The sequence below is a fragment of the Diadema antillarum genome, unplaced genomic scaffold (genome assembly GCF_040938485.1).
Source record: "Diadema antillarum isolate AM-2024a unplaced genomic scaffold, OU_Dant_1.0 scf00000014, whole genome shotgun sequence".
Classification (NCBI taxonomy): domain Eukaryota; kingdom Metazoa; phylum Echinodermata; class Echinoidea; order Diadematoida; family Diadematidae; genus Diadema; species Diadema antillarum.
In genome coordinates, this window is record NW_027270903.1 from 2,761,695 (window position 1) to 2,779,387 (window position 17,693).

The 17,693-nt window shown below is 38.3% G+C and overlaps 1 protein-coding gene across 1 annotated transcript in view; it reads right to left on the reverse strand.

Moving 5' to 3' along the window:
- Positions 1 to 17,693, reverse strand: part of LOC139723325 (uncharacterized) — a 67,034-nt gene that overhangs the window by 26,042 nt on the left and 23,299 nt on the right. Inside the window, exons 3-4 of the mRNA XM_071634591.1 lie at positions 12,425 to 12,488; positions 9,067 to 9,168 (exon numbers count right to left, since the gene is read on the reverse strand). Coding sequence (XP_071490692.1) covers positions 9,067 to 9,168; positions 12,425 to 12,488 — 166 coding nt within the window. The remainder of the gene's footprint in view (positions 1 to 9,066; positions 9,169 to 12,424; positions 12,489 to 17,693) is intronic.

Genomic DNA, 17,693 nt, shown 5'->3' on the forward strand with positions numbered 1-17,693 from the left:
ATATATCTCTCTGAGGTGGATTTAAACATCATCTGTTGAGCCAGACAGTGATTTTTTTTTAAAGGTATTTGGAGCTAAGAAATCATCCTGGAATGTGGACTTTCAGGTTTTGCTGCCAATGTGCTTAAATCCAACAATCATTCAATTACAATTCAGGTATCAAATTCACTTCCCAAAAATAATTTTTCCATTAAAAAAACCAATAACATAACAATTGGTATATTGAACCTTCTTTTTTTTTTTCAAACCAAACCTGAATAATGGATCTTCAAGAAAACAAGTTGATGTCTAAGACTGAATTTGGCTAAACATTGTTGCTATTATCAACAGAAGAAAAAAGTGATTCTGTTACTATGGTGCTACATAGGCCTAATCATTCTCTCAAAAATCCTATTACATTTTCATGTCAAACACCTACAAAAGATACTAATATTTAGCCACACTGCCAAGACAAAGCCCTCCACAATGGGCGCAGTTTAAAAAATCAGTGTTTGAGAACATTTATCTTGAAAACCTACAGGCAAATCAACTCTGTGATAGGTCTCCATCTACTTTCATTATTCTCAAAAAACAAACAATGATGCACAACAGCCAACTGTATCCTCCTTTGTCATACCAGTTTTCTATCATCCTATGTCAAAAACTATGAGAAGTTTCTGGAAGAGATTGTCAACAAATAGCAAGCATGCAAGATCCCACAAGATTGCAGATTTGTGAAGATGGGATTTCGATAACAGTATCAAATCAGAACCATATTTCTGAATATCAAGTCAGTATTAAAACCTATCGTTTCCCCTATCACATACACACAGACATATGTGACCCGCTACAACAAAAAGGTCCTAAAGTCGCGATAACAGTCGCGATAACAGTATCAAATCAGAACCATATTTCTGAATATCAAGTCAGTATTAAAACCTATCGTTTCCCCTATCACATACACACAGACATATGTGACCCGCTACAACAAAAAGGTCCTAAAGTCGCGCAAGGTCGAAGCCGCGAAAATCGAGTTTGAAGTCAGAGCATTAAAATTGGTCAAAACTTACGATTTTCTGATTTTGCTATATTATTGGAGTCTAACATATCTTCTATCATCTGTCGAAATTTTGAAGCAAAATGATCAAAGGAAAGATTGAAAAATAGCGTTTTGCTGAGCCATGTTTTTTCGCGTTTCAACGAAGCAGAAACTGGTTCGAAAATTTGGATTGAGCGCCACAGATAGGTTCCGCCCCTAACAACGACCAGTGATCTCATTGGTCAGTTTGCTGCTTGCTGCTAACCGAAGTGTGAAGCTCGCACACTGCCCAGTCGACTGGTGCGTGCGGGCGGGGTGCGCTATGCTCAGCCGCTTCTCACATCGTGGTCACTGATTGGTTGGTGAGGAGACCGCCGACGCTGATGTGCTTGAATGAACTCTTCGGGGGTTGCTAGGGCTTACCTTCTATTGTCCAGAGGTGAAAACTGACTTGCGTGTCCCTTGTTCGCGATTGCGTCGAAAGGAAGACTTTTAGGGCGCTTTTCTCGAAACAGTGATTTTCCAGACGTCTCGACATGCTCTCTTTTAAACATCGATATCTCCGCAGCCGATCATCTTTATAAAATGTTTCATATATAAATTTAAAGCAGAAAGATTAGGGGATTATATCATGCAATTTTCAAATAATCGACCTCGCCCGACTTTAGGATCATTTTGTTGTAGCGGGTCACATATATATGTTTATTGTACTTCTCCTCTAATACACCTCACCCTGCTGACAATACTTGTTGAAAAATTTCTTAAGTAAATTTCTCGGAAATATTTCTCCACTTCTTGACTTTTCTCCTTCATATACACTGTAATCTAGAAAATATGGAAATTGCCTCCACCAACCACTTTCTAACAGTAAGGGAAATTTTGCTTTCCAAGTTGCACTGAACATTTAACACACTTTAACAGCAATGACACAAGGACTTCACATACAACAATGCATACACTGTACTTCAGAAGAGGCCATTTAGTTTGAATGACTGTGGCAATGGAAATATTGCAACTGTGTGATGCTTGCACCAATATACACAGACATGAAACGACAACAACAACAAACATCCCAGCACAAGGACTTGAAGATTATCGATGATATATTTCAGAGAGACATGACTCGGTCAAACTTTTTTGAATGCCCTTAGCCCTCCGTGGCCTGCCTTTAATCCACTTGTTAGACGCACTAATCCCCGCTGTTGTCACATGACACGAGAGAAGCGTTGAATCACGCAAGTAATTGACCCGTTCGCAGATCTTTCTCTACTACGGCCGTGTGTCACTTACAAGACCAATATCCAGTGTGTTCATGAAAACTCCCGAATTTCAGACAAGAAATTTCGGACAGATCGCTACTGTTTATGAGTACACAAAGAAAGGTGGGAGGAGGGAGAAGGGTATTATTTTTACGTAGTACTAGACCAAGGACATTCTCTAAACTAAAGCACTTTAGGTTCATATAGTCCACAATGTCACTTATGTTTTGTAGTGGAATGTGTCTTACAAGTGCTCCTCTCACATTACACAAATGGAGACAAAGAAATATCAAGTGGCATGTCAAACAAATATACTTCATATTCTGCATGAAAAAAAAAATGATTTTGAGCTCTTATTCAAAATTGTGCATTGACTGTATGCAATGAAACAATTCCCTAACCAGCCACACTAGACACTGAAATATACATTACACCCAATCTATGTCAATTTCTTGTTGTTGTTATTTTGTCTCATAGGCAGAAAAAAAAATACCATGGCGTCCTGAAATGGGCGTGTACATTTTGTTTACCCTGGAAAGGCTTGAGCAAATAGTCTCTCTTTTTTTTTTTTGGGGGGGGGGGGTGGGGGGAGATGGCACTAAATACAAACACTAATAACACACACATATGAATGCAAGAGCTGGTAATATGTAACTTGTTCCCCCAAGTTGTAGGTACACATAAAAGGAGTGATGTGCAAACAATGTTGATGGGTTGGGCAGTTTGGTAGGGGTGTGGAAGACTTGGGGGGGGGGGGGGTGATGCTTTTGTGTGTTGGAGTGATAGCTTTTACAACATGTATCAAAGGTAGCCATGAAAAGAGCCTTTATGCGAGGTCCAATCTTGTAAGACAAAGCAGCCAAATTTTTCTTTTCAAAAGGTTGCTTTCTAACATTGGGCACATTCTGCATGACTATAACCAGCAAAATACTCAAAGTACCAGTAATGGAAAAAAAATGTTGCAGATTTCCAATGCTAAAACTACCAACACAAATATGAGTACATGGGACACCCACAAAGTATCATTTTACCTCTTTCAATTTCTCTGTCTTTGTTTTTGCGTTTTGTTTATTTGTTTTTGTTTTTGCAATGTAACCTTTCACAAAAATAGAAAAGTGGAAATGTTGGACTTAACAGATGTCTTATCCAAACCTCCCTTTTCATACACATGGGCGGATCCTGAGGGGGCGCACCGGGCACGCGCACCGGGCAAGCGCCTCCCTCTTTATCTATTTTTTTGTTAAAACAAAAGAAATAAAAAGAAAAAATGGGGGCGTGCACCCCCCCCCCCTTTAATTTTGTGAAGGTGCCTCCCCTTTATGGAATTCCTGGATCTGCCCCTGATACAGTATGTATATAATGTGATCCTGTTTGAAAAAGGGAGCTTTCTACACTGCTTTGTCAGGTCTCGTCGATAGCATAGCTAGAAATCTCTACAGTCATAAACTGCACAGGTCGTTAGCTCTCGAATGCTCTGTACTCTTTTTATCCACAACTTCTCTATCACCTACCAGAATTTTCATTTGTCAAACCCCTTCCACTTGCATTCTTGGGAATGCTGCAGCTTACAAATGGGCCATGTATTGTTACTTTAGACACATGCCACTCAAATTTTATGTATTTCCTTCCATACAAACCCACTTAAACATGTCAAACTGCTCAGCTGGAAATATAGTTCCTCTTACTCATTAAACTAACATTGTGTATGAATGACACCTATTGTGTTAGCTACTCCGGCTGCTTGTTTTGTGCATGGATGGAATTGAAGCTTGCATAAATGTATTAAGTTCATGGGAAAACTAATTTCCTCCTCATCTTTCCACAAAGAAAACAAAAGAAAACACAAAGAAAGAAATATCTTATAAAGTTATCTTGATGAAGATTTTATATACATCTGACATATCAGGCAAATTAATGAGATTCACATATAAGAAATTAATCCGGATAAGGACTACATACACATGGTGTTACTGCAAACCTTTCTCTCTCAAGAAATTGAAGCTTTCATTTAACATAATCAGTGTCAAAAGTTCAATGTCTCCATCACATACTGTACATCCTCTTTCTGTTTACAGTTCATTAATCCCAAGGTTCATTAATCCAAAAATGCTGAAAGGTTCATAATTCTGCAGGTTCATCATTGTGCACCTTCTTTTAAAAATTTCAAAATTTGTTGTAGTCACTGTTCTTACTACACAATTTCGCTTCTTTTGAAAAAGAACAAAAATCACACAAATTTTTGCGATTTGGATCCTGACCTAAATCTCCTCCCCCCCCCCCCCCCCAAAAAAAAAAAAAAAAAAAAAAAACTGTTACTTCCGTTCTCACTCTAAAAATTTTGACATTTGGGTCCTGATCAGGATTGCAACCTGAAAAAAAAAAAAGAGTTTTTATTTTGAGTGTAATGAGAATGACACTAATCTCACATGGAGGGAAGGATAAAGGATGCTAAAGCAAAACAGAGAAGATAACAACTGTTCATTGGCCCTGTATGACACTACTAATGTGTGATCTTCTTTTCTTTTTTTTCTTTTTTTCTTTTTTGGTCTAGTGCCTATAGGTTTGGTCCAGAGTCAAAGTGAGTTGTACTTGTCCTTCCTTCTCACTTAATGTTTTTTTTTTCCCTCTCTTTCCACAATAAGTTTTGAATATTTTGTCATTTGTGAAATGGTATGCTCATCTACGCATTTTTACAGTGAGTTGGGAGCCCCAAGCACACTTTCAAGAATTTCTGTTTTGATTTTGCAAGGGACTCAACCAAACCATGCATGAAAACAACAAAGCACTGGCTGTTATTATGACTTGAACAGATTTTTTTTTTCTCCTACTAAATTGTGTTTGACATAACAATAGTACTGTCTGTTGCAGAAAAAATGGGGGAAAAAACAAACAAACAAACAAACACAGAATATCACAAAAGCTAGTAGTAGCTGAAATTTATCTTAAACCCTCCAAAGGTCACAATCTCAAAATACCCTTGAGATTGTACATTGTAGACAAACTCTTGGTTTTAATGGGGTTAATGAACTGTGTGTGCTATAAAGTTTGCATTGATGTAGCGGGGATAGAATTGAGTTGAAAAAGACCTCAGCATAGGAGGACAAAGCATTGTAAATCTGCCTGTTCAGGTTGTATAGGAGAGAGTCGGGCGTGGATAAGGGAGTGGCATTCATACACTGTACTACTATTATTAATAGAAAGAGCTATAGAATGGAGTGCCTCGTTCACCGGGTGCCATTTTCCAAACGTGATTACTCAACCGCTTTACACCGCCATGATATCGGTACTCTGACGCCGTGGAAACAGAAATATGTATAATACCTGGTGGGGCACTCCCATAATTGTTATTACAAGGGCGATACATGCGTGTCAATGGCTTATGCACACAGTACTCAATGCACACTTGAATAGCTGAACTAATATTGGGAGCCTGTCGCATTGTTCTTTTACGCCTCTATTAGTATTACAGGAGCAGAAATGACTATACTCGGTATGCATGAATGAGCATCAGCTGCATCTACATTGTAAGTGCTTTAACAGCCAATGTAAAATTTGCCTACATTTTTAATCAGCTTTTTGTACCGTACATCTTTTTGCTTATCATGGTACATGTAAGACACAAACAAGAGAAAGAAACATTCTCACAAAGATCGATTGTGGTGGCAAATTAGTTTGTAACTGTCTTCTTCGCTGCAGTATTATACATTTTTAAAAATCCTCCCTTTCCCAATTCCATCTGCTACCTGCACCCCGATAATCATGAAGAGAAGCCATTACATGTGCATTAATGTTAAAAACAGGCTTTAAAAAAAAAGCAGCATGCAATGACTCATAGGAGGCAGATAGTTGAGTGCATGTGTAGCACTCTCTGTCTCCATTTGTGATGGCCTAATACTGTAATGCACAGAATCTGCACTGTTAATGTGTGCTATTATTGGTCCCAATAATGGCCGAGGTTTAATCCTTATTCAGGATTGCTGCCAATAACATGTGAAATGCACATCCACATTGATCACTGCACTGTTAAACCTGTTGGGTACAGTAGTTGATTTACACTTGCACGTACAATTTGAGCATAGCGGCTCTTAAATTCATCATGGATCAGTTTCACAATGAACTCTTTTTACTTTCACTACAGCGTATTGCCATGGATAAAAATACCCATAGGGATCTAAAATGGCAGTGACTGATTTATTCATTTGTTGATATTGTTTGTTTGTTTGTTTGGTTTTGGGTTTTTTTTTTTTTTTGGGGGGGGGGGGGGGGGGGACTGTGCGACCGAGGAGAATTACACTATATACTGTACATACAGCAGTGACAGCAAACATGAAATTGGACAACAGGTCAGAGAGCTTTGACTTCCTGATGAATGCCATATAGTGATTTATGGGCAGTTTGGGTAGCCATCTTGGTTTAAAAACATAATTTACTATTTGCAAATGAAACAAAACCCCAGCTTTATTGCTTCAAAATAGTTCTAAAATTTGAGTTAGGGATAGAAACAACCACTGTCAAAATTTGAATCAGTGTAATTAATGTTACGTACTGTCAAATATACAAAATGTGAACAATAGTTATAATAAAAATGTTTCTATCAGACTAAACCATGTACAGTTATGGTTTATTGAGAAAAACAGTGTGATATCTCCTTATATTTTAGGCTTTATTGCAAAATTTTTACATGGTAGGATGTTTTGTGATACAACTGACCTCCACATTTGCATCAAATGTGATATCTCGAATTTTTTTTTAAATCACTGCTCCCAAAGGTAAACTGTACCTTTAATACAAAGACAAAGCTGTTGCTCGCATTCATAACAGAAGACACTTGGCCCACCTATTGCATTGTGTGTGATGTCGGTAATTTCTCATTTCTTTCCAAAGACAACTTCCTTCCCGACTCGAGATATTTCAAGGATATCACATTTATTACTCATCCACACAGACAACGGATGTAGTTTCCTTCGGGCTAATTCAAGGAAAACAATATTTTGATCTCTCTTGCTTGCAAAACAACTGAAAATGTCTATGTTGGAATGCTATGATTGCAAGATCATGGTGGCTACATTGTATATTGAGGTCTTTGCTGGATGCTGCAAGCGATGCTGACTGACTTTTGATGAAAAAAGAAGATACACTCACTGGATCAAATTTCTGATAAACATACAGCTCATATGAGCACCCATTTTTCATACATTATTGATACAACTGTGATAAGAGAAAAAAATAAAAGTGTGTTGGAGGAAAGAATTACGATTCATCTTCTAAACATATCAGTATATGATTCTTGTAAACAGAAGTTCACTCGATATGGGGCACCCCCAAGTTAGACCCTTTCCCATCAACAGTCTTAAGGGTTGGGCAGGAGGGGGATGAGATGTCTATCAACCTTTTAATACTCCAGTGCGTAGAACAATGAAATAAATGTCTACCACTTGGAGTCTATACAGATGAAGGCTTTTGATACATCTTTGAGCAAAAGAGTGAAGACCTCCTGGCATATTCCTGTTGATACGATGCAGCATTATTTGATATATTTCTGTTAGACCCCAATGAACAGACCTGCTTTACGAAGTATGTTTTGTATGCAGTGCAGTTAACAATGAGTCAGGCTTGTAGAATTCATATTCACATCAGCCCAAAAGAAAAAAAAAATGTGTTTGACTTCCTATTCAATTTGTTCTGTCTACGTAATATATCTATCAGCATGCCTAGCATGAGTGCCTTTTCTATCTTTTTTTTTTTTCTATAAGGGGGATGGAAGGGGAAGTTTTGATAGCCTGTTAACCACATTTTTTTCTTTTTCTTTTTTCTTTTTTTTTGGGGGGGGGGGGGAGGGGGAGACACTATAGAAATACACTTGTTTCTCACATCTCGAGCCGAGCTCCACATGGCATGTGAGAAAGTTACACATGTACTTCATAATCTGTTCGCTGCTTCCTTGTATGAAGTAAACCAACTATCACTGGGAGGAAGACCATCATAAAATCAGGCTTTTAAATGTTCCAAGCAATTTTGAAACCGAAAGTGAGTTTATCACATTCCCGCGATACCAGCAACATCACATTGTCTATGGTATAGTGTTTGATATTGTTCCTCCCCCACCATCATTTGTGAATGAAATCTGTATCAAAATAACCCCATAACTACCTCTGACTGCCACAAATCTAGGGACCAAATTCGAAGAATTTCTGCAGTCTATCAAGCAGTAAAATTTGCTGAAAAACATGTTTGTTTGTTTTTTTATGTATTGCTATCCTCTAAAAAGATAAAGGTGCTCCATCACTCACCAGAGAACAATTCTGAATGTAAACCTAATTCCTCTTTGTTATTACATTTTTTTTCCATTTTTTTAATGACGAAGGATAACATTTCTTTGTGGCAATTAACATATGACTGAACTCATTTATGCAATAATCTTCAGGTGGTCAAGTGCGCAGTGATGGAGATTAATCAACTCTGCAATATGAAGACATTGTGTGACAGATACTCATAAAAACGGAACCTCCCAGGTTCTAAATGTTCACACTCTGCAGAATGACAACATCGTGTGACAGCAACTCATAAAAACGGAACTTCTCAGGTTCTAAATGTTCACACAAGAACCAATGGACACTCTTATGCACACTTCTACAATGTACATATGTTCACTTCCATCTGCACTTGCAACAATAACGCAAACCCTATCATGCTCATATTTAGGAAGGTCAAATTCAACAGTAAGGGGAGGTGTAAAGGACCAGTCTGGGGTGAGGGAGGGGGAAGTAGCGGAGGCTGCGGTCAACTTACTGTTTTACTGTTTGCTATACTAGTGGCGGGGTGCGCTCTGTAGACGATGACTCCGTCATGCATTGTGCCGGATGACGTGGTGTGCATCACGGATGTGTGTCCCTGAATGTACACAAAAACACAGCATATACAAAGAGATCAAAAGAACACTTATTAACATACATAACACACATACAAACAAACACACACACACACATATACACAAACATTGGTGAAACCATCTGCATAAACAAATCGGCATAAACAAGTAAACATGCCACTGAATGGATGGCTGCACTTGTAAATAACACGTTGATTGTACATGAAAGCTAATATGTATGGATAATTCTTTCTCCTCACAGAATTCAATACATTTTCTATAATAACTAGATGGCATCTTTTTCCAGCAATCCTTGAGATATAAATCTATGTATGATAAATTCATCAATATCACTCGCTATACAGGATATGGCACAATATCCCATGAAAGTTACTTGATTTGACTGCGGTCAAGTCTAATGCTGGAAGCAATCCAATTCAGCTGCCTGCACTGTTTACTTTCATAACAATAACGTTTAATTACCATACAATAGCAGTCAATGCATTGACAGTCCTCTGGTTGTATACAGGGAAGCTGATATTGTAGCAAGTTTTTGCCTTGGAATTATGGAGTTTCTATCCTACTTAAGCCTAAAAACTAAATAAGGCGCGGCCAGACTGGCAAAAGATCGAGAAGTTTAAGATTGCAAAGTTTAAGATCTCAAAGTTTTGCCAGTGTGACCGCAAACTTCTAGCGAAATTTCCCGTGAAACTTCTCGATCTGTTTGCGGGCGGTGTCTCCAAAGCACGAGGCCATTGTCATGTACAGATGTGCATTGTTACGTCACAATCACTAGCCATCGGACGGCGCACTCTTTCTTGCGCACGTACCAATGGCCCAAACTTCGCGATCTTAAACTTCTCCATCTTTTGCCAGTCTGACCGTGCCTATTGTGTAACCATTTTATATCTCTACATGCACAAAATCTTTCATAAAGAGTATGCTTATCATTCTTTCTGCAAAAAGGTTGCAAAGAAAGTCTTTTGATAAATCAGTCATCATGGTACAACCATATTTTGTACGTGTAGATTCAAAATGGCTGCCGTCATTTGAATCCATGTTCTCTCTGGTTGTGCATTAAAAAAATAATACTTAATAACTTTAAGATACTGCTCTTTCTCATTACCTTTTTTTTCTGTTAAATCTCACTTGGCCAATTGCCTACTGTACATGTATAGAAACTGAACAATTGAACTGCACGAAGAAATCTGTTTGATTTATCATTTCCTAAAAGTATGGGGTCATCTACCACAATCTTTAGGTGGCCTTCCTTAGTGAATCCACTTCCTTGTGTTTAGGGTTTTTAACTTGTCATCCTTCACATACTATACGTACTATCATATACAAAAAGAAAACACAATGAAATCCAAGAACTTGGTATGAAAGGAGGGACTTTTTTTTTTCCTTCCCAATTTGATTTCATGTCAGTTGACATTGGTTCGTTTTATTTTGTTTTATATCGGATTGTAGTTTTATTCGCTGTTCTGTGTATTTTCTGAGGGTCCCATATCGTACAAGCTTTACTTCTTAGCGGGACCCTCCATTTCCATCTCCATCCTAACTTGTATTATATGCATACGCATACTAAAAAAATACAATTGTGTTTTCTTGTCTGCTACTCATTTTCATACGTACTTTGTTAAATCACATTTTTTGCAATTATTACTAGTATCTTCTGCTTATACATTGTATATAATTTCTCTGTTTATTTGATGGAAATGAAAATAAATTTGAATCTTTGAATTTGAATCTTTGAGTCTTTGACTATCCTACGGGGAGATTTCCTCTCAAAGAAAGCAGTATACAAGTTTGTAACTATGCCTCCACTTCAAATCAAAACCTAGCACAATTATCAAAAATAGCAAGAATATTCTGACTTCTACCAAGGTGGAGATTTTTGCCCTTGGTTGGGCGTAAGATGAATTTCAATTCAAGTCTTTTGCATTTTGCCTACTAGGGAAGGCATAGGGTTATAATAAGAATGAAGTGCAGTGTAAAGAAATCTTTTCATTTTATTTTGCTGATACTTCTTATCATAAAACGCATGAAAATTCCATTCTTGGATATTGGTATGATTACAGTATGTGCGTCATATTAATATGACACTGTGCATCTATAGAGCTGATCATGTTGAGATGTGAATACTGGCATAATCTGTACACAAATCCTCTATCTTCTACAAATTCACATGCATGAACATTTCACTATTGAAATTCAGTGTTTTTCTTTAAATAGGATACTGTAAAACATGATATATTCGTGGCAAGAAATTTTCGTGAATTGCCACTTGCGTTCAATGCATAAAGTGCAGATAAGAAATTTCGCGTGCATTTTAATTTCGCGAATCTTGGCGCTCGCGAAATTCGCGAAATTAAAATGCACGCGAACATTTCTCGTTTTACAGTATATCTTATTTTATGGCTCTACTCCCAAATATCATAGAAGCACTGATTTTCACACATCCTTTCAGACAGAAGGAGTTAATGACTGTATACCTTTTTGAAATACAAATTTATGTTTACAACGCATTTTGGCCATTTTTCTGCCCATCAAATTCAAAGGAAATGTGAGAGTATCATGTAAGGGCCCCCACAGATTTGTGTCTCTGATGGTTACTTTGAAAGACCCATGATGGTATGCTATGGAAGGTAATAAATGTCAACATTTACATCATCATTATTACACAATAATTTTCCTTCCTTGTGCAGATTTTCATAGATATAATACCTTTGAGTAACTGCTTTTCTTCAAAATAACTTTTTTTTTCTTTATTTGGTGGGGGCGGGGATTGACTATTGAGGTGCTAAAACACAGTCAATCTTCTGATACTCTTGCATGAAGGCTGTGTGATTTTTTTACAGGTATATTTCCTCTTCTGATATAGGATTTTCCTCTTGTGATACAGGATTTTTTTTTAAAAAGCATGCTATTTGAATTTGATCTATACCATATCTAGACCCATGTTGTTTTACTCTACATGGGCTATAGATTCACATGATAAAATCCATGTATATAGTGTATGTCTAGACCTCCGTTTTCATTCTTCTACCCACTTCTAGTGCTGGAGGATCGTGACAAAACGCACAGAAGATGACACGAAAATACAATGTCAAGTTGCAATAAATTTGTATTCATCTACACAAGTTGAATGCTGTGACTTATGCGATGAAACACAAAGCGTAAGCGAAGAGTAAACGATTTGATTTACGGCTCTCCTACGCTCCCAGCCATGCCCCCCCCCCCCTTTACTTAAGTATAGGGTGTCGACAGACAACTTACCTGGGGTGATCCTTGTACCTTCTGTTGTGCACATGGGTGTATTCCACTATTGATGTGCTTTTCACTGCAAGGAAATCAGACGAGAGATAAGAGCTAAGTCAACAAACCTTATGACACAAGAAAAGAAACAACGTCTTTGGTAAAGTGCAGACTGAAAAAATATCCGGGCAGTTACACACTTTGCGTTTTCCCACGTGACAGACTTCAGACAAAAAATGTGTTACCAATAAAAACTTAGACACAGCCCCGTCATCTTTTTTTTTTTTTTAACAACCAATAATACTTGGTATTTGGCTATCATATGGAGAAGTGTCGTGTGCATCCTCTTTATACCCCATGGGGTATTCTTTGCATGATCTACTCACGTGTTTTGTGAAGATGAATTTACGTGCTGCTTCAACACCCATTATTGCTTGGTGAGCAACCACAGAGTAAGGTGCACCATCTTCACAGTCCATGGAGTATTATCGTCTCTATTGCTCTACTCACACACAGTGTGCAGAGAATTACTTCTATACATGACTTCAACACCCTTCTACTATACACCGTTACATGCAACCAATATTTGTTTGTTTTTTCATACCAATGAAGCAAGAGAACTAGGATAGACCACATGATTTGGGATTCTACATACCCACTTGCTTGCTTACCTGCCCAAAGCAACCTGTTTGGAACCTTTTGCCTGATTACCCATTCAAGCAGTTGGGAAAAGTATACTTATGAAAACTCCTTTGTTTTGTAGAACAGAAATCAAATGTATGAAAACGACAACCCTCTTTCTCATCTTCAACACTGTTACAAAGTTATGCGCACTGACAGTGATTTACCCGAATACAAAAAGGCAAAGGACAGGAAACTTTTAAAAGAGAGGAAAAACTATAATTTTTAGTGCTCCTACATCCATTTGATGTGAATCATGTTATTGTGTGCATCTGAAGGCTTTGATGCAATCACATCATGTTGCACCTCTAGGACGAGCTAAACATCCATGCAGGGGTCATCAGCACCGCATCTTCAATTCCGCTGTGAACAGGAGCTCTATGTTCCAAGGGTGGGTACATGTCATCCCCTCCACCAACTTTGTAACTTCTGCTCTGCCCCCACCCCCAAGTGCAGATTTCATATTCTGCCTGTAAGTAGGAAAATTGCTTGTTTTTTTTTTTTTTTTGGGGGGGGGGGGGAAGGGGGAGAGGACAATACACTTTTTTGAATGACAAAGCTGGGTAAATGCTAATAGTTATGAAAAGAATATTTTACTCACACTACGAAAATTGTAAAAATTCAAAATTGACGGTAAGGGAGTACCCTTTAGTTCCCTATAGAAAATATCCTATGAACAACCTTGCACATCATAGTCCCATGTGAACTGTCCACTGAGAACCCAAGTACTGTTACGGGTCCTGGGGCTGTCCCAGGAATCGCAAGTTCCAAAACGTGTCTGTTCAACAAGCTGGGTTTACGCCATGAGCTAAACTACAAGCTAATCATGGAAGTTTAAAACTTCAAGATAGTCTTTAAGATTAGAAATGTCATGTGAACCTAACCTGTGAGTGCCAGACAACACATCTGCCATATTCCCTATTAACATACATTGTACAACATGCAAGGCATGAAACTATGTACTCACATTAAGCATGTCAAGAGATTATGGATAATGTGATTGCAATTACATACAGACACACATTGAAACATAAGCAAGAGACCCCAATTAGCTAATGAACAACAGCAGTTTCATTTGCAAAGTCCACTAATAAAAAAAATATCTGTGATAAATGGTTTAATAATGAGCATCATGAAAAGATTGCATGGTATGAAACTCACATGCCCTTTCTTCAGCAATGAATGCTAATTTTGTAAAGTTTCTGTAAAGAGTGTTGTGTCTGTTGATGCCATACAGACATCTATAAAAGTGGATATTTTCACGCGACTAATTTTTCGCGCTCGGCAGGGTAAGACGAATTTCGCATGTTTTTAATTCCGCGGAATCGAGACATCGACTGCTGGAACATGTGGCAAGCAAAAACATTTGCGTGCTTTTATTTTCGCGCTAGTTTCAGGTTCCGCAAAATGCACGAAAATTTCAACACCATGAAAATTTCCACTTTTACAGTAGCTACTGAAAACTGACTTCCTGTGATAAAGTTTATCTCTCAACGACTTCATGATACTCACATGTCATCTTATTAGACTACATACTGTATTTGTGGATTGAGCCTGAAATGTTCATTTATGACTTAACATCATTTGGTAACCCATGGCCAACTATCCTGTACCCAAAACTGTCAATCAAGAAATGTTCACGGCATGAAATTTTTGTGAATTGGAGCTGACGCCCTATTTCTCAGCAGGGAATTTACGCAAATTGTCACTGGCATCCAATGCACGTTGTGCACAAGAACTTTTGCGTGCCTTTCAATTTCATGAATCTTGGCTCTCGCGAAATTCGCGAAATTAAAATGCACATTTCCCGTTTTACAGTAATAGCCTTCTATTCTGGGTGGGTAAGCTTGAAATCTCCCACTCAGAGATAGCACAGAGAGAATCGGAGACAAAGTTTAAAAGTGTTGGCATGAAACCGCATCCCTGAAATGAAGTTATCTGACGAAAATCTGAAAGGAAAATAAGGAATATGCAGACATCGGTGGTGGGATATATGCTTACCTAAACAGCAATTGTCTGTGCAGGTACAGATCGTGATAATACAACATAATTCTCCAGTATAAATCCATAACTAAAGGCAGCCAGTCACAGAATACCAAAACCTCAAGTCACAGCTTAGCCCCGGTTACAAGAGAGTGGGAGGGGAAAGAGGGGGTACAAATCAGGAGAGATAGAGGGGGAGGGAGAGAGAGCGGGAGAGAGAGAGTGCGACCGCCAGCAAACAGCAGGTTTATGATTAAGAGGCCAATTATAGCGCTTGACAAACAAATATTCACACATTTTCTAGTCAGATCACAGACAGCCCTATACTTCCTGCTCGCTCCTCTGTTTCTCTTCATTTTTTTTCTCCCCTTTATATGGGGGGGGGGGGGGGGGCATTAATTCTGAATCTTATCTCCAAAGAGAAGTTAACTGTGGCAGCAGGTGCTGTAGTGGGGAAGTGGGTGGGGAAAGGCGGAGCTGGCAGCCCAACCCTCCATTTTTGGGGAGGTTTAAATGATTGGATATTGGTTTTTTTTAATGCTTTGATTGATCTTTCACTGCAAGACTGAGCACATTTAAACCAACCCCGTGCCTAATGGACCGTCAGGCCAAGGTTACAGGCGGTTTTTCGCAGCAGGCCGATTGTCATAAAGGAATTGCAGGCGACAAAATGACAAAAAAAAAGACAACAACAACAACAAAAAAACCTCGGGATCCTTTAGGGGAGTGACTGATGCGACATTGCTGCAGTTGCGTGATTCTTTTATTGTGCCCAAAGGAAGGTGGGTGCATAAAGTCAACATTGTCTGCTTCCTTGTTTTGTAGCAGGGTTGGGCTGAGGTCCATCATTATCAATTTTACCTTTTATCTCTTTTTTTTAGCCTTTTTACTTTTTTCATCTTTTTACTTTATTTTTTTTTTTTCATGCTCCCCTTTTTTTTAAAACTCTGGCAGACAAAGAGAAGCCTCAGTGCTTCCTTGTGGGTCTAAGAGCACAAAATCATACCATGATCAAATCACCTGGTTATCACTACTCGAACAAAGCATGAACATCTGCGATGTACAGCCGTGCATTCATTTTGGATGTTGCTCCATAATTTGCAACATACAAGTAGGCTAGTACATAGGCCTACAAGAGAATTCAGTCATTCTGCTATCAATAGCTCTAAAGAACACAGTGCATATATGTAGATATTCTTGCTGCATAAATCTAAAACCCTGAAACATTTCTGGGAAGCAGAAAACGTAAGGTCTAAAGTAGTAGTACTCTAAAATATGGGGTTACATATTACAAGGGTGGCTCAACATCATTCCATATTGTCTACCAAAAGTATTGTATCTCCAGTCTCTATAACTCTCTGCATATGCTGTTTATATAAAAAATGAAGTTTCAATTTAAATACAAAACCCATTCATTCTAAATTTTTGACAATGAAAAAGTCCTCACACCCCATTCCCTTAGAAGCAAACAAAAATATGGTACCCCCCCCCCCCCCCAACAAAACACCTGAAAATGACCTCATAGAAAATAGAGGGGTCAGCTCAGTTTGCTAAACACAAGGAAAATATTTACGAGCAGATCTGTGAGCCAGAAGATCCAGGTCACATGTTCAATGTTTATGCTGAACAAATTCAGGGAACTGAGGAGCCCACAAAAGTGCAATGGCACAGTAAAACTGGACAAAAGTGGCAAAAATTACCCTACACACCCTCCCCATTCATCACCACCAAACTTTGACAGCAAGGGCTGCTTGTTATGACCAGGAGAAATGCTAGTATCACAATGGCATACCACGACTGTTTACAGTTCTGGTAGCTAGTTACAGTAAATGTCATCTCCCCCGGAAGGTCTAGGCTTCATCTTTGAATGAGCACAATTCAAAATCAGAAAATAAAAGATACCCTAAACAGCAATCATTTCAGAGTCATACAGTGCTCATACAGAAATATTATATGTTTACATGACGAAGAAAATTTCAATGTATTAATCATTTCATGGAAGATCAGCATACAAATCACACCCAATTCTATAACTTATTTGCAAAGAAAATCTTCACTGGCATCATCCAAGTGGTTTTTGTTCGTTGTTTGTTTTTTAATCATTGGACACATCTTTCAAATGCAAATGTTTGTTTTTACAATTCCCTTGATTAAAATAAAAAGGCACTATTCAGCAACAAACCCAACTGTCCATTTGTTGTGAACAAGGTTGCTTTAACCCATTCCATACACAGGGAACCATGTGGCCTGCGTATTAAGCCAATGGGCATTTCAGAATTCAGTATGGAACGGGTTAATAGACATCACTGTGGGTCACAGACCAGAAGTAGGTTCCTGCAGCGTGTCATTGACATCAAATCTGTTGCCCTAGTTCCTAGCTGATGCCATTCTTTCCTTTATGTCAGGCAAACAACTCAAGTGGATTAAAAATAGGAAGATAGTGGAAAATGGCTCTGACCTAATCACAATGCATTCCCTACAGCCTCAATCAGCTGAAAATTTGCAGCGTCATGATCTGACTATTATAAACAAACAAACAAACAAACAAATATATGAGAGCGAAGCTTGAGCTCGCATGAAAAAACACAATGGCTTATTCTAATCCTTCACTGTCTTTCTGCACGGC